General features: G+C 47.5%; 7 protein-coding genes across 7 annotated transcripts; 2 read left to right on the top strand and 5 right to left on the bottom strand.

Annotated features, from left to right (window-relative positions):
- The first annotated feature begins 202 nt into the window (after nt 1-202).
- Nucleotides 203-1,077, top strand: MYCFIDRAFT_54650 (uncharacterized protein). The gene is made up of 3 exons (XM_007921903.1): nt 203-284; nt 350-653; nt 718-1,077. The coding sequence occupies exons 1-3, from the start codon at nt 239-241 to the stop codon at nt 941-943; spliced, it is 576 nt and encodes a 191-aa protein (XP_007920094.1). The 5' UTR covers nt 203-238; the 3' UTR covers nt 944-1,077.
- A 305-nt stretch (nt 1,078-1,382) lies between these two features.
- Nucleotides 1,383-2,488, bottom strand: MYCFIDRAFT_148084 (uncharacterized protein). The gene is made up of 2 exons (XM_007922665.1): nt 2,110-2,488; nt 1,383-2,052 (listed from the first exon to the last, which is right to left on the bottom strand). The coding sequence occupies exons 1-2, from the start codon at nt 2,338-2,340 to the stop codon at nt 1,780-1,782; spliced, it is 504 nt and encodes a 167-aa protein (XP_007920856.1). The 5' UTR covers nt 2,341-2,488; the 3' UTR covers nt 1,383-1,779.
- A 952-nt stretch (nt 2,489-3,440) lies between these two features.
- Nucleotides 3,441-4,615, bottom strand: MYCFIDRAFT_62399 (uncharacterized protein; the record flags this gene model as incomplete). The annotated part of the gene is made up of 2 exons (XM_007922041.1): nt 3,441-4,504; nt 4,555-4,615. 2 exons carry the CDS (start codon nt 4,613-4,615, stop codon nt 3,441-3,443), a joined length of 1,125 nt encoding a protein of 374 aa, XP_007920232.1.
- A 381-nt stretch (nt 4,616-4,996) lies between these two features.
- Nucleotides 4,997-6,532, bottom strand: MYCFIDRAFT_184454 (uncharacterized protein; the record flags this gene model as incomplete). The annotated part of the gene is made up of 2 exons (XM_007922664.1): nt 4,997-6,023; nt 6,153-6,532. The coding sequence occupies 2 exons, from the start codon at nt 6,530-6,532 to the stop codon at nt 4,997-4,999; spliced, it is 1,407 nt and encodes a 468-aa protein (XP_007920855.1).
- Nucleotides 6,533-7,618: 1,086 nt separating this feature from the next.
- MYCFIDRAFT_26854 (uncharacterized protein) lies at nt 7,619-8,704 on the bottom strand (the record flags this gene model as incomplete). Its single annotated transcript, XM_007921593.1, has 1 exon — nt 7,619-8,704. The coding sequence occupies one exon, from the start codon at nt 8,702-8,704 to the stop codon at nt 7,619-7,621; it is 1,086 nt and encodes a 361-aa protein (XP_007919784.1).
- Nucleotides 8,705-8,902: 198 nt separating this feature from the next.
- MYCFIDRAFT_25200 (uncharacterized protein) lies at nt 8,903-10,018 on the top strand (the record flags this gene model as incomplete). Its single annotated transcript, XM_007921491.1, has 2 exons — nt 8,903-9,427; nt 9,476-10,018. 2 exons carry the CDS (start codon nt 8,903-8,905, stop codon nt 10,016-10,018), a joined length of 1,068 nt encoding a protein of 355 aa, XP_007919682.1.
- A 38-nt stretch (nt 10,019-10,056) lies between these two features.
- On the bottom strand, nt 10,057-12,929 carry MYCFIDRAFT_169235 (uncharacterized protein; the record flags this gene model as incomplete). The annotated part of the gene is made up of 5 exons (XM_007922663.1): nt 10,057-10,488; nt 10,530-10,595; nt 10,624-10,639; nt 10,675-10,685; nt 12,918-12,929. 5 exons carry the CDS (start codon nt 12,927-12,929, stop codon nt 10,057-10,059), a joined length of 537 nt encoding a protein of 178 aa, XP_007920854.1.
- Nucleotides 12,930-16,384: the final 3,455 nt, after the last annotated feature.

The following is a 16,384-nucleotide window of genomic DNA, read 5'->3' as shown; positions in this document are numbered from 1 at the left end:
ATGATATTCGAGATCGTGATGATGGAGGAGGGCCGAATGTGCATGTCAGCCGTGACAGAGGCAAGAACAGTAGCTAGTGCCCGCTCTAGCCGTGCCAATCGCAGCCGGCGACCCCAGTCGCTCTTGCTCTGCCAAGACATTCGAATTTGAACTCCACGAATTTGCGGTCTTCAGAAGTTCAGACGCCGTTGCACCGTCCACTCGCCATACACCCAGCGACCAGCACAACGCCGTCAAGATGCGCTACATCTTCTCCCAGGAGACGCTGGACATTCCAGAGGGCGGTTCGTACTCTGCAGCAGCATCGGCGCGCATTATGAACCGAACACTGACAATGCTTCTGCAACAGTCAAGGTCAACATCAAGACCCGCCAGGTCACCGTCGAGGGACCACGAGGCAAGCTCACCAAGGACTTGGGCCATCTCGCAGTCTCCTTCTCCCAGCCATCCAAGGGCCGCATCAACATCGAGCTCCACCACGGCTCGCGCAAGAATGTCGCTACGCTCCGTACCGTCCGCACTCTCATCAACAACTTGATCATCGGTGTCACCAAGGGCTACAAGTACAAGATGCGTTACGTCTACGCACATTTCCCAATCAACGTCAACTTGGAAAAAAACAAGGAGACTGGTCTGTGGAATGTCGAGATCCGGTATGATCACATCCCATAGCAAAGGAAATTGATAGCGATATACTGACATAATCATTTTTGGCAGAAACTTCTTGGGCGAGAAGCTTGTGCGCAACGTTACCATGCAGCCAGGTGTCGAAGTCGAAGCCTCCAAGAACGTCAAGGACGAGCTGCTGCTCAGCGGAAACTCGCTCGAAGCCGTCTCACAATCCGCCGCCGACATCCAGCAGACCTGCCGTGTACGAAACAAGGATATCCGTAAGTTCTTGGACGGTATCTACGTCTCTGAGCGCACCAACATCTCGGAGTAAGCTTCGGGAAATGGGGGAAAAGGTTGGCTGGCGCCTGGCGCATGCAAAATGGGATCATGCATGAAAGGACATTATGACGGCCTGCTCAGGGCTAGTGGCAGGTAGCCGTACTGAATGGAACGAATCAAGCACCCACATCAACCTCATTACTTAAGCTCTTATCCCAAGAGCGAGCGGGGAGAGGTATCCGCACTCACCAAGGTAATACGAACTTTCTTATGTCACAAACATGTTCACGGGTCAGGTCATGCCGCATGACCGTGCTGTATGCACTCGGCTGTGATGGCTCCAAACGGTGCTGCTACTGTTGGCATCAAGAACGGCGATTCGATATTGAGCCTCGCCGTGCTTGCCCACTATCAGCTCTTCAGCCCAATGGTTCTCAAAACTTGAACCGGTCGCAATGTAATGTGACATTTGAGATATACTCTTCGCGACTGAACGCAAAACCCTTCAATAAGTCTGTCCTGATCTCAGCCACCACGAGACAATGATGTCGAATTAGTTTTCATTTTCTCTGGTCTTCCTACAGCCACGTCGGATTCGTCTAGACAATCCAAACCATCTGATAAACAATAACTCCCTCTCTAGATTTGTTTTGACTCCCATATCCTGATGACGACAGCCTCTTGACCGAATCGGATCAAATTACCAATAAAACCACTGAGGGGTATCATGCCATCTCACATGTCCAGCCGTACTTCCGAAACGCCTTGAAGTCATGTAGTAATAAGGTGCTGCTCTTAAATTTGCCATCCACATTTCCCGGAACCGAACTGTAGTCCGCCCGACACGTCTTCTACGCTTTGAACTTGACCTCAGCTTTGGTCTCGTCCCTACGTCTCGAATTTGGGCTGTGCATTCTCGCGGATGGACATGATGCGCTTTCCACCCATGCTTGTCACCTTGTCGATGAGTTTGTGGGTTTCGTGTAGTGCCTCAATATCGTCGCCGCCTCCAATGCTCTTGCCGTTGATAAGCACGTTGGGTACTGTTCGACGTCCAGTGCTTCGCGCCAATGACCGCTGAAGACCTGGGCCAAGTTCATGTTGATCCAGCTCGACCACGTAAGGCGGAGGGTTTATGCTGTATAGGTCAAGGAGGATGTGCTGTTTCCGCAATGTTAGGAACGATCTATGAACGAGTTGACGAGCACTTATGCATACCTTTGCCTTCTTACTGAATGGGCAATAAGATTTCGAGAACACTATTATAGGTCCCTTTTTGAGTATGTTGTTCAGTTCCAGCTCCACTTTCCGTTCATGTTCCTTTTCTTCTGCAGTCGTGTCGTCAGCGACTGCTGTTGCTTTGGCCGCGACGTTGCCAACTTTGGCTACTCCATCATCGGTGTCATCTTTAGGCTTCTCTTGTACAATCTTGTCGTTGGACGCTCCCATCTTCTTTCGCCCAGCCACACTCTTCTCAGCAGGCGTATCGTCTTTAATCGGTTTCTGCTTCTGTGGTCCAATCGCAGGAGCATCGGTCGTCGTTGAATCTGCTGGGGAGGAGCTCGATGATGAAAGATCTTCTACTGCTACGTCGTGTTCTTTCCGTAATCGTTCGACCCGTTCACGCCGATCTTTCTCTTCCGACATTAGTTGTTCGCGCTGAGCGGCTGTCTTCTTCTTTTCGATTGCCGCTATGGTATTCTTGTAGAACGGCGAGTCGTATGTGCTCTTCGCTCCATTTGATACATAGTAGATGACGAGTAGAGCTAACACCGTGACCAGTCCAATCGCCCTTATCTGCCGCTGCGAAGGCATTGTACCAGTTCCGGCGGTCTTTCAGACTGGTACCAAATCACTTCAATGGTAGTTGATGCTACAGTATTGTTGCTCGGCTGTGCTGAGTCGAAGCCACCCCGTCCTCGAAGCTGAATAGAAGTTGTTCAGGTGGGCAGTAAGCCGGTCGAAGCACTGCTCGCGAGCTCGGTGGTTCGAAACGAAGAGGAAGGGGCCTGATGTCTTCAGTAGGTAGTTCTAAGTTGCAGCGAGGATGATCCTGCACGGTCGCTGGCTCCTGCGATCCTTGAAGAGCCGAGACCCGTTCCTTATGGAGAAGCATTCTGGGCTGATTCGGCCGCCCAGAAAGTCAAGTCAAAGCCTCAAAGGCAAATGTCAGCAGACTGGGCACCATGACACGCCAGAGACTCAGAGTGCATCCTCTGTATTATTGCTCTCCTTTTCCACGCGCTTCTCATCAAGAAGATGTGACACCAATCTTCCGATGAGGCTTCCCATCAAGAGTCAAGACATCGCCACATGGCGCTACGCTAGCCAGAAACCCCGCGACATCTTGAGCGCGTGGATGTTGCACAACCACACCCGCACTGTCGCCATGGCACGACTCGATTCTTGACACATCATGTCCAGCGTGATACAACACCGAATCATGTGAGATCGAGAAGATCTTGGCTCTGTCTGTCCTGTCGCCACGTCTCAACGCCGAGAAGATGCTGGGCTCGAACTATGCACGCAATATAACCTGCCACCAAACCTCATATCTTGCTATTGCTATGAACCGCTGCTTCAGCACGTGCGAGACACTCTTCCAACATCCGCCACAGCGCTTCCCATTCCAAGCTCCTTGGTATCCTGACACCTTCGCCAGCTGTCAACAGAGTCGCAACAGTCCGCCCACACTGCGACGCGCTCTTTCGAACGTGCCCGGATGAGCCGTGATCGCCATCCGTGACCACGTCTAATTGGTATCGCTCCCCGCCATTATCGTGGAATAGATCTGGCGCAATTACCGCCGCTACGGCAAGCGGGTCGTGCGTCGGTGGCCCTTCAGTCAAGCCAAATACATCGGCGTAGGTTTTAGCGAAGAATGTAAGGATCTCAAAGAAGAGTTTCCGCACAGTGGCAATGCTATCCAACGGCTTCTCAGTAGCATCGAATCCGCCATGTAGCATTGCGTGCTGCACGCGTTGCGTTGCAAGAAATTGATGCGTTAAATCCAGTGGTATCAGAGTGGTCTTTGCCGCGAGTACAGGATTTGAAAAGACGGACTTGGCTGCCTCTGGGTCGATGTAGATGTTGAATTCAGCCGTCTTAGTCCAATTGCCAAATCTCTCGCCTTCTCCTTTCACCGCACCCATCGGCGCAGTGCTGAAGCCTCCACCAATTGCCCCTCCCATGATTGACAGACCGGCAATGTGCGCAGCGAGATCCGGATATATCGCGAAGAGAAGTGCAGTATTGGTGAGAGCGCCGGTAGCAACCAAGTATGCCGAATGTGCTGGTTGAGACTTCAATGACCTGTACACCGCTTCGACAGCTGTAACGTCGTTCCGTGGCTCCACAGATGGCACTGGTAAGCACGTCGTTCCGTCCAAGCCAGATTCGCCATGGATGTCTGGAGCAGTAGCAGCTACTCTACAGAACGGCTTACCGGCACCGACATACACAGGAATGTCTTCGCGGCCGATTGCTTTGAGAATAGCGCGGGTGTTGTAAGTAGTCTTCGATAAAGGTGCGTTGCCATAAGTGGTGCTGATCCCAAGCAGATTGATCGAAGGATGTCTAGATGCAAGAAGGATAGCAAAGGCGTCGTCATGACCTGTAATTTATGAGCAATGGATTCGCAGCTGGCTGCATCTGCATATCAACCTGTATCGCAATCGAGCCAAAGGGAGAAAGATTTGGCGTCTTCGGACGTTCCCCGCGTCATTTTGGCGACCTGGTCGTGATTGTAGACTAGCAGTTCAGTCTGGCAGAAAAGGAGTCTTGTATGGCTGTTGTTGGATCTGTTTGATTGTATAAGTTTGTCAGTATGACAGTATCAAATCGAAACACAGGGCACAGGGTACGGGATGGAAGGTCTTCGGGCCGGAGAGCCGGGATTCAAAGTGGGTCGATTGCTTCAATTGATTGCTGCTCACTGAAGAGCCAGTTTGCCAGCTGATGTTTGCAAGTGAAGAACTCCTCCGCGTAATGGCAACGGCCCACTGTTGATCATAAATCCTGCACTGCAGAATGCAGAGGGCGATACATTTATGCGTCTCCTAGACGAGCACATAAAGCGCACAAAGCTGCTAAGTGTCAGCACAGTTTAATTCTCGAATGTGAGGCAACTCACCAAGCTCAATCCAAGAATCATGCTTATCCAAAACATGATATTGTTCAACAGAGATCGATCCCGCACCCAAGGCATTCGCTGAATCATGACAATGGGCATCTGCATCATCATTAGGACGAAGCCATATCCTCTAAACTTCCTCGTAATGCAGCCCATGATCAACTCATGGGCAAGCGCTGAAATGAGAAATGTTATCGCCGTTGCCGCTGGTTTCGACATTTTGGCGCTGCGACTGGCACTATAGACATGCCTTCGGAAGAAGTGGTGCACAGGAATGTTCCACTCTCTGCTGAACTCCAGCCAGTCCGAGCTGTTCCACCAGTCCGAGTAGAATTGTCGGTCAGCAAACCTGGTAATCTCTGCAAATGCTCCGCAGACGTATTCGAAAATGACCAAGAAGACCAGGAGGAAGGTGACCATGAACGGAAAGAGTAATCTGCTGACTGTTTCAGCGAAGATAAGAGACGAATCGACCCAGGTGCGAGAAAGGCGTAGGCGGAGGGAGGATTCATCAAGAACCGGGATGATAAATTCTTCGGCTGTCACAATCATGAGGAAGATGCAGCCAAAAACGGCGAGCATCTTGTAAAAGAGCTCCAGGTAGGATCGAGAAGGCGTTCGCGGGTACTCGATCTCATAACACAGGGTGGGACAGAGCAAGAACTCGAAATAATTCCAAACGGTTAGGTTTGCCGGATACGTGACGTTGCCCAAGGGAGAGGTGAGCTCGGTAGCCAAGTCCTCCCGAAGGATCATGACTGGAGATAGATTCTGATGTTCGTGCTCATCCTCAGTGGCGGCCGCCTTGAGCTCTGCTAGGCGTGTGGGGGCAGACGGATATCGCACAGCTGCGTTGGTTGGTGTCTGAGGCCCGATTGGCATGTCGAGCTCCTTCAATCGTTGCAATGTGACTGATAAGTGGCCGTTGTAGAATGCATACGAATGCATCTTCATAGCCAGGACCAAGGTATGAAGAGTGAAGAAGACCTGTGCTGTCCACCTAGAAGCATAGGGCACGGAGTTAGCAAATGTCTCGAGCGAAAAGTACCGCTCCACAAGCGCAAGACAACATCAGATCGCTACGTCTCGGCTGGGAGGCGCTGCGCCTTGCAGCGTTCAGTGTACTTACGTCCAATCTCTCATAAAAGGCCAGCTTATCCAGAAATATAGCCAGACTGCCTGAAAGATGCTCTGTATGATCATGCCAGCTCTGTTCCACCTTAGAATGCCTTTACTCCTAACAAACCCCAGATTGAAAATCAAGCTCAGTGCTGTGGTCACGCACATGCACAAATCGCTGATGGCAAGATCAACGATATCCTTGGTGAACAGAGGCCATTGCTTGAAGTTGAGAACCGTGCCCGTCTCTTTCAGATTGCGCAGCATAGAAGTGAAGACCATGATTGCCAACCCGATCCAGAAGAGGACGAAGAATCCACGAAAGTTGCCATAACTTGATCGCGGATCAAAGTACGACACTCTTTCCTGATATTCGACAGTTGGAAACATTCGCTGCTGTTTTGTCTTGCGCCTGAAATGCTTGCGCGCTGCCGCTGTGACTTTTACTGACTCTGGCGCGTCTTCCGGTGGCGCTGGAGTGTTACGCTCACTGGCGAGTCCAGCTGCTTGGGCACGTTGTACGGCGGCATTTGGCGTGAGCTCTTCGTTCAAGGCACGCGCAAGCCGAGCATCGATAGGTTTTCGCGCTCGCGGCTGGTGTATGGTGGACCCGCTGCCCCTATCGCTGGTCTCGTTGGCGAACTTGAAGTAGGACGAATTGTCGGCCATGGCGGAGGCGCTCGGTGGCTTCGAATTTGGAAATCGTTGCTGGGCGCGAGAGAGATGCGAAGCTGATCTTTATGCTTTGCTTCGCTAGTCTAAGTGGAAGGTAACTCGACTCTCAAGGCATGTTAGCCATCCACCCTTCTCCCGGTGCTAATCGTTCGAGCTGTATCCCCACGGAGAGGTGTTTGCTCTCTTTAGTAGCCATCGCGAAGCATAGACTAGGCGTTGCAGGTAGCAGGACGAGCACGCGCCAGATGATGTCAAGCGGATGGAGGTTCACCGAGGCCGAAGGGTGAAAGCGATCCGTCTCTATACGATGGCCCAGTTATATTCGAGACACGGAGAGCAATCCAATACATGCTTGTGCTGAGGAACACTCCTTTCCTGCTTGCTTGCTTATCAGGAGAATGCTCTTGTCAGAATTGTGGAAGTGGACTGCACGTGAATAAGACACATCGTAAAATTTTGCGGTTTGTTCTCAAGTGTATATGCAGCACAGCGTCATTTAAATCTTTAGCACGATGCTCGTAGCACTACTACCTTTCCATCAAGACTCAAGCGTCTATCACGGACGTTTCGTCTCGCCTTCGCTGGTTTTGAGAGCTTCGCATGAGCGGTGGAGACCAGTCTTCCTGACCGCCGTAGTCAATAGCTGGAGGTCCTGCTGATCGCCGAAAGCTTTCGCTCATTTTCTGATATGTATTCAGTCTTCTCATACAAAGACATGCGATAGCCTGTTGAATCCGTTGGTCGATAGCAATCCAAGACTGCTCAAAATTGTCGGCTTCGTTGTCTCTTTTCAATGCCGGTTCAGCTCTTCTTGGACCCATCACTTTCAAACAGGTCCTTGAGATTCACCTCGCCAGAACCACGCTCAAGTGGCCGCGGCGTGGTCTCACTCTCTTTCCAGCCAATCATATAGATCATCCTGAATGTTGCTGGAAGTGTTACGCTGCCGTCTTCTTGCTGCTCGCCGTACATTTCTCTGTAGATGGCCTCAGTTGCCAGTAGTACGTCCCTGCTAATACCGCTTGGACTTCTTCGTAAAGCAGCATTGGCTTCTCCCATAGATTGTAGGTCCGACATGAGTGCGAAGATGTTGGGGTAGTCCACAATGATGTCGTCCACGTCGACAGTCAATAGCTTGAATCCGGCACGATTCAGCAGATTGCCAACGTCCCTTACGTCTGCCAGAGGAGACATGTGAGTTCCAATACCACCAAGGCGCTCCTGTTCTGCTAACTGCAGTGAGCCTCTTAACTCGTATAGATTGTCTCCTCCGAACATAGCAGCCAAGACCGGTGCGTCTGGTTTTAAGCAGTTGTTCATCTGAGTGAGCACCGAAGGGAGATCGTTGACCCAATGTAAGGAAAGATTCGAGATTACCATATCAAAAGTTTCTGCTTCGTAGGGGATATACTCTGGATTCTTCAACACCTCTCGGGTAATGTTGATCTCCTTATTAAATGGTTCATTCCGATCTCTATCCAACATCTTTTGGCTTGTGTCCGTGCATATGATGCTCCCTATTCTCTTGCTAATGGGCTCGACGGATGGCTTCGCCGATTCTGGGTCGGGGTCAGGACGAGTCAAAGCGCGAGCGATGTTGCATGCATTCGCCCCAAAATCTAACACCTTGGGGAAAGTTCGGTTGATGTCGAGGATGCGATCGCAAAGCCGCATAGCCATCTCATCTCGGAGGTAGTCTACCTGACGGCTCTGCTCCGGGCTGGAGGCAGCACGCTCCTTGTGAAGCCATTTCGTTCTCTGGTCGAATACTTCCACTGTGGGTGCGCCGGGAGCTTGAACTGCATAGGAACGGCTGGAGAGAGCGGGCACTCTGCTATTACGCCACTGACATAGTCTGAGAGCCGTGCGTTGTAATATCGAGCGCATGCTCGATGGCAGAAAAGCGAAGTGATGAAATGGTCAAGAGAACAAAGTAGACATCCACAAGGTTATTGATCCAGGATGTGCCTCTAGCGCTTAAAGCACTGACCCAGCTCCTGCTCCTTTTTGGCGTTGGTAGATCATTCACGTCATCCACATTTCTAGCAAGAAACGCGACGTTGACAAATTTACTGCAAGAGAATCATGTTGATACCAGCAGCCGCCGATGTGGCATTGCCAGTCGTCAAGACACTTGCAGACTGTGCTGATTACAAGAAGACCTTCGAGCCCTTTCTTCCCCAGCTCTACGCGCTCCCAACCCAAGTCTACGAATCTCTCGGAGATGTAGAGGCTTTGAAACAGCTCTACGTATCGACGAACCCTGCCATCTCTGGACTTGCCTGGTGCATCGCTGCATTTCCGGTCTTCCTCCTTGTCGCTGAGATTAACAAAAACTACTCGCAAGTCGATCGCGTTTGGAGTATCCTGCCAGCTCTTTTCAACCTCCACTATGCACTCTGGGCACGACTCAATGGCCTGTCCACTCAACGTGTGGATCATGTACTCGCGTTCAGCGTTCTCTGGTCCATGAGGCTCACCTTTAACTATTGGCGAAAAGGCGGCTACCAGATAGGGAGCGAGGATTACCGATGGGAGCTGATCAAGAAGCGCATTGGCTCTGTTGGTTTCATTCTCTTGAACATCCTGTTCATCTCCTCTTTGCAATTGGTGAGTATCATAAGGACGACACTTCTTTCCCATGCTAATGAATGCGAGGTCATCTTATGGAGCGTAACACTGCCCACCTACGTCCTTCTTCTCACATCCCGGCTCCAACCTGAATTGAGCGGCTCTGACCAGCTGTTCAGCCGAACTCTCATGGGTCTCGTGGTATTTGAATATTTTGCAGACGGACAAATGTGGAACTACCAGCAAGCGAAGAAAGAGTATCAGAAGACTGCCAAAGTGCCGACTGGGTGGACACGTGCACAAATGGACCGCGGTTTCGTAACCACTGGACTGTGGAAGTACAGTCGTCACCCGAACTTCGCAGCTGAGCAAACAATTTGGATTTTGCTGTATCAATGGGCCTGCTACGAAAGTCACACTTTTTGGAACTGGACTTGTGTAGGCGTTATTGCTTACGTTGGTATCTTCCTTGGCAGCACTCCGATCACAGAAAGAATCAGTGCTGGGAAGTATCCTGAGTATCGAATCTATCAAGAGCGTGTGGGTAGGTTTGTACCAATGCTGATCGGAAAGGGCTGGGATGAGGAGGAAATGGAGAAATATGGAGCCCAAGAGGCCAAGAAGAAATAGACGAGTTGATGGCTAGTCGCCAAGCTGAGAAAGATGGACTAGAGCGTAGATGTCCAGGAACGAGTGGTGCTGCGATAGACTAGCAATCCGAAGTATGTTTGCGTATCGTGGTGCCACGGCATGAACTTGGTGTCCCACGAGGAAACATGGCAGAGCAAACCACTAATAAGCAGAAGAAAAACTGCTGAAAGCCGGAGGAAGGCCAGCCTTCGCAGTCCATAGAAGGTAAGCACATGGTGAGGTACATTGTAGCGCGTGGCGGCAAGGATGAGTTGCCCTGCAGAACGGAGGCATTTTGGAGAATGGATGATAGGCGGGTTGATTTGGGCAATCCGGAAGAACTTTGGGGGCTGGATGCCACGCGTGGCCTTTTCTCGGCAGCTAGCAGCTAGCCATACTGCTACAGCCTCCAGTTGCCGTTCAGAGCCATGCCGCTCAGGTCGAAAAGTAGCTGGCTGTGGTGACGAAGACTGGGAGGAGTGTTGCGTAAGAAGATGGTATCGAATTTCACGATCCAGAAAGCAAGCCCGGCCTCCTTGTTTGGTGAAAGCCGGACTGACTCTTCACCCGGCTGGGGCTGGCACCGCACTTTCTTTCGGCGACACAGCTCGCGTACTACTACTTGGAGTGTATGCCTAGGTGTTAGGGTCCATCACGTGCCTGATGCCTGAGGCTGCAACTGCTGCACTCTATCTTCGGACTTCTATATAGATTAGTCCTTCTTCTAATATATTAGTTACATTAAGTAGTTATAAGCCCCCTACGTTTCTAACGCATATAACACGTTTACTACGTATTCTAATAGTTACTCCGATAGCTGCGTAGCTAGCGCTCGTTACTAAAAATTGCGCCGATACTAATACCGTCGCCGCCGCCGCCCTCGAGTATTCTAGTAGGTACTAGACTCGAGTCGGTTACTAATAGTATTAGCTATCCGCTATACTAGAACATAGGCGCGCCTATCGGCCGCCCCTTAAGACAAGTCTAACGTCTCTTTCTATATTATCGCCGTCGCTGTCCGCAATAGCTCCCTCTATAACTTCTGCTAGCGCTTACATAAGCAATATCCCTAAGCTAAAGAATAAGGAGAATTATCTATTATAGTCTTATGCCGCTAAGGGTGCCCTTAAAGGCATATAGGTATAGCGCTATATCTAGGGGACCCGCCTAAAGCCTAATATTAAGTTGTCTTCTAAAACTTAGTTAGAGTTTAAAGACCGACAAGATAAATAGGAAGCAAAAGATTAATTAGCGCGTACGTAGATCTTTGCTAACTATGTCGCCGAGGTTTAGTAGTCGTTGCTTAGTCTCGCTATATCGTAGGAAGTGTAGACTTACCTATATAAGAAATACACTAGTAAAGGTAGGTCTACTAAATTCATACTCTACTAGGAATATATTACCCTTCGGTATAATAGCAAGGACATTAAGAAGTTCTATAATAAGTATAAGAAGAAGCTTAATACCTTAAAGGATACTAAATTAGCTATTAGCTAATACTAGGCTGTCTATATGTTTATTATATAGATCTCTCTATTCTACGAGGCTTTCGTATAGATACGCCGAAAGCAGATACGCGCCTCCGAATACACTATTAACGATAATACACTTAACAACATTATTAGCGCGTTACTTAATAAGAATGTAGCTTAATTGAACTAGGCCTAATATAATAGCTTCTTTAGTCTTTAGCGCTAACTATAACAGCAAGGTAGTAATAGTAATAATAACGGTCGAGGTAACTCGAACCGTAGCGGTCGTAGTAGCCGCGGAAACAGCAATAGTCGTAGTCGTAGTAGAAACAACTAGAATGGTTAGAATCGTAAGAAGTGCTTATACTACTAAGGCGCTTACCTATCCGATCGGTGCTATACTAAGTATCCTTATCTAAAGGAGGAAGACCGTCTTTATCGCGAGAAGCAGAAGGCTAAGAAGAAGCAACAATAGGCGTTAACTGCTTAACAGCAATAGCAGCCGTCTAGTTAGGGTAGTTAAAATAGTACTTAGGGGCTATATACGGCTAATGCTACCCCGGGGGTGTTATTAGACCTAAACTACAATTACGCCTTCACTGCAAGCGCTACTATAGTTACTATTAGCGACCAGGTTTCTACGGCTCTCACGGCTAGCACTCGTACTACTAATTAGGTTATCGACTTAGGTACTAGCATATATATAGTTAATAACCCCTTACTGCTTATTAAATATAAAGGCTGCTACATTCCTGTCCGGTTTAGTAGCAACACGAAGCACGCTACGATAGTAAGTATAGCTTAGACTAAGGTTATTAATAAGCGTAGTGTTAGCAATATAAAGCTGTCTAATACGCTGTATATTCTAGGTCTAGCAGCCAACCTTCTATCTACTAAGAAGCTTGCCGATAAGGGTTGTTTCTACCGAAATAATAAGCGTATCCTATTTACGATAGTAGAGGGCAATAAGGTTACTATCGCTTAGACATACCGTAAGAATGGACTTCCCTACCTCTATATACTAACCTCTAGTCTAGATAGTGAAGTGGTTGCCCTTCTATCGAAGAAGGGGGTACCTACAGGCACTATAGATGAGTAGCATCTACGATATAGCTATATTCATTACCGCAAGCTGCTAAGAATAGAATCTAAGGGTTAGATTGTTATTACTAGTACTAAGAAGGACTTCCGCAACTACATTGCCTATCGCATAGCTATGTTATATAAAGAATACAATCGGCTACTACGCGTACGACTATCTACGATCTATTACATTATCTATATAGATATAGTTACTATTACTAATCCTAGTCTGTTATAGGAGCGCTATTTTACACTGTTTATATACGCTAAGTTAGGCTATCGATACGAATATACTAGTACGCTTAAGTTAGGGGCTATAGTAGCTATTAAGGACTATCGTATACATGTTCGTACATAGACTAGTTGCTTAATCCTAATCTACTGCCTCGATAGAGGGGGTAAATACGGCGGAAATTAGCTATTAAGCTAGGCTCGTAATTAGGGCATTGTACTATAGGTTATAGCTCCTCATTCTTCTACTTAGAATAGTCTTACTAAGGTTAGCAATTATATCGTCTATACGACTGCGAGAAAGATAATGCTATAGGCTAACCTTCCTAAGTTCCTATAGCTATATACTGTTGCCTCCGCTACGCAGGTCCTTAATATTACGCTAACCGCTAACGGAGGAAGCCTATATACTATTATAGCTAAGGAGCTTAATTAGTTACGAACATAGCTACGCCTATAGCACCTTCGAGCTTATAGCTATACTGCTATTGTCTACGACTATAGTATAGCTTATAGCAAGAAGTTTGACGCTCGAGGAAAGCTTAGTAAGCTAGTTAGTTATACGAAGGACTTAGTAGACTCTAGCAAATACATAATCTACTTATCTAACGAATACAAGGTTATTGCCTCGAAGGATGTCTAGTTTATTAAGTTAGGGGACGATAAGTTGTCGCTTCTAGAGGGCATAAACCTATACGCCAATCCTAATAACCTAGCTAAGAACGAGTTTGTTACACTCGAGTCTATTATACCGGCTTTGTTTAATTCTATAAGCAACGAGGCTCCGTCGCCTACCGAGGCTGCTAGTATAGTCTAGCGGCTTCTAGCTTAGTAAGAAGAATAGCCTATATAAGGACCTACAGAAATAGCTAATAAGGTCGCTAATCCGTTACTAATCGATAACGACCTTCTAGACGTTCAACTACTAGCTTTAAGTAATAAAGATAGCTTTTAGTTAGCCGAGGAAGAACTAGCGTACGATCCTTACGCTAAGAAGGGCGAGCCTAGCTAGTTGCCGGAGTTTGAGCGACTAAATACTATAGGCGCTCGTTCAATACGTACTACTCGAAGCAATAAGTTAGTACGAGAGCTATTACGTAGATACCTAGCCGATGCTAGTATCAATCGATTAACTCGCCGTAGCCTAGCTAATATACTAATAGCCTATATAAAGGGCTTTATAGCTACTTGCTATATTGCTAAGTAGAGCGATATAGAAGACACTATTCCTATTCCGAAGAGCTATAAGGAGGCGACTTAGTTACTATATTAGCTATAATAGAAGGACGCCTATAAGGCTAAATATAAGTTACTAATAGACAACTATACGTAGGTATACGTTTCTCGACTAGAAGTACCTAAAGGTCGCAAGGTTGTCTGTAGCCGATAGGTATTCACTATTAAGCGTAACGCTAATAGTAAGGTAAGCCGGTTTAAGGCTCGTTAGGTCGTCCGTAGCTTTACATAGGTTAAAGGATAGGATTATAACGAGACTTATGCGGCTATTACTAAGCCTTGCACGCTTCGAGCCTTGTTTAGTCTAATTGCACACTATAACCTAGAGGCTAAGTAGTACGACATTCTAACTGCCTTCCTTAACGCGCTTATCGGGGATAAGTATAAGATCTACGTCGAGCAGCTATATAGCTTTAAAGACCGTAGTAGCAAGGGCATAGTTTGCCTGCTACTAAAGGCCCTATATAGTCTAAAGCAGTTACTAATGCTATAGTATAAAGAGCTTCGGAAGTACTTGAAGAGCCTAGACTTTATTCTAATAATGTCCGACGTCTATATATTTAAGCACGTTAGCGGCTCGATTATTGTTATCTACGTCGATAATATAATTATTATCGCCTACAGCCTATTAGCGCTAGAAGCCGTTGCTTAGATACTAAAGGACCGATTTAATATGCGAGAACTTAGTAACCTTTACTACTATCTCGGTATACGCATTATCCGCGACTGTAATAAGCGTACTATCTACGTTGTTTAGGACGCCTACTTAAATAGGCTCTACGAGAAGTATAGTATACGTAGCCGTATCGGTCTAGCTACTCTAATAGCACCTCGCTATATTAAGACGTCTATTTAACGCGTACCTAAGGGCTATATAGCTAGTACCGCCTTTAAGACTTAGTATTAAGAAGGTATTAGTAAAGCTCTCTAGCTAGCTATAATTATACGACCTAATGCTTGCTATACTATAGGCCTGTTGTTACGATTTATCTCTAACCCTACTAAAGAGCATTATACCGCACTCCTTTAGCTAATTAAGTACCTAGTTAGTACCCTTAGTCGTAGTATACGCTTCTAAGGCATACAGAACGATAAGCTTAACTTTGCTAGGTACTATAATACCTTATAGGCTAATAACCTAGTTACTCGTCGCTCTATAGGCGGCTTCTACTTTACTATTATAGGCAGACCTCTATTATATAAGTCCGGCCGCTAGACACTCGTTATACTGTTATTAACTAAAGCTAAGTATATTTAACTTACTATAGGGGCTAAGGAAGCAGTTGCCTTAGCTCGTTTATTAAAGGAAATTAGCTATAAGGGCTATATTCTTCTAGTTACGCTCTACGAGGACAATTAGTCCGCTATCGCTATTACTAAGTCTACTATTAATAGCCGCACGAAGTATATAGATACTCGTATCTACTACATTCGAGAGAAGATTGCTAATAGTACTATTGTCGTCTAATAGGTTAGTATATATAATTAGATAGCCGATGGCTTTACTAAGCCGCTTAATAAGACTAAGCACGGCCGCTTTATTAAACAACTAAACCTAGTAGATTGCAAGGCCGCTATTAAGAACGCTGCGAAGCTAGCTGCTAAATACTAAGGAGGGCCTTTGTTTGCTTTGTCTAACCTAAGAGTAGTCTAGTTAGTTTACCTGTTTCTGCTTACCTAATACCCCTTGTTTGCTTTGCTAATAGAATAGCTATTGTATTGTTTGTTTCATTCTATAGCGATATGCACGTACTAAGGGGGTGACTTAGAGTATATGCCTAGGTATTAGGGTCCATTACGTACCTAATGCCTGAGGCTGCAACTGCTGCACTCTATCTTCGGACTTCTATATAGATTAGTCCTTCTTCCAATACATCAGTTACATCAAGTCTACTCAGTCGTGGTGGCGTCGGAGTGCGCATGCAGGCCGATGAATGCGAGACGAAACTGCAGGCCCGCGGCGAAGCAGAAACGACATGGATGCTTGCTCTACGTCTCAAGAAGTGACTTTTCCCGGCAGGGGTTTTCTTGCTGCGTTACTCCCTCGACGTCCGCTGTTGTGTTGACTCTGCGCATCGCCATCGCCTCGACATTTGTTTCATGCCAAACCATCGTTGACAGCGCCCAAACCATCGCGTCTGATGATATTTCACTCGCTGCGACCGCACCCCGCTTCCAGCTTCGTCCACGGTCCATCCCACTCGACGATAAGACGCCGATAAGCCGCGTGGCTCGTGAACACCAAACCAGCCCGGCTGTCCATTGGTTTTGGAGAGGGCGACCGCGCTGGCGTGCTCTTGCGAAGATTTGCACGGAATCTGGATCTGGCTGTCAGCTGCATCTC

This window comes from Pseudocercospora fijiensis (assembly GCF_000340215.1).
Source record: "Pseudocercospora fijiensis CIRAD86 unplaced genomic scaffold MYCFIscaffold_1, whole genome shotgun sequence".
Taxonomy (NCBI): domain Eukaryota; kingdom Fungi; phylum Ascomycota; class Dothideomycetes; order Mycosphaerellales; family Mycosphaerellaceae; genus Pseudocercospora; species Pseudocercospora fijiensis.
The sequence above is the reverse complement of the archived record's forward strand: the minus strand, read 5'-3'. Positions and strand labels throughout refer to the sequence as shown.

Bases quoted from the DNA above. Each gene is read 5' to 3' on its own strand.
- MYCFIDRAFT_54650 (XM_007921903.1), top strand. From the start codon at position 239: ATGCGCTACATCTTCTCCCAGGAGACGCTGGACATTCCAGAGGGCG. The intron at 285-349 runs GTTCGTACTCTG...CTTCTGCAACAG, and splicing joins GCTGGACATTCCAGAGGGCG to TCAAGGTCAACATCAAGACC. The intron at 654-717 runs GTATGATCACAT...CATTTTTGGCAG, and splicing joins CTGTGGAATGTCGAGATCCG to AAACTTCTTGGGCGAGAAGC.
- MYCFIDRAFT_148084 (XM_007922665.1), bottom strand. From the start codon at position 2,340: ATGGGAGCGTCCAACGACAAGATTGTACAAGAGAAGCCTAAAGATGAC. The intron at 2,053-2,109 runs GTATGCATAAGT...TTGCGGAAACAG, and splicing joins CATTCAGTAAGAAGGCAAAG to CACATCCTCCTTGACCTATA.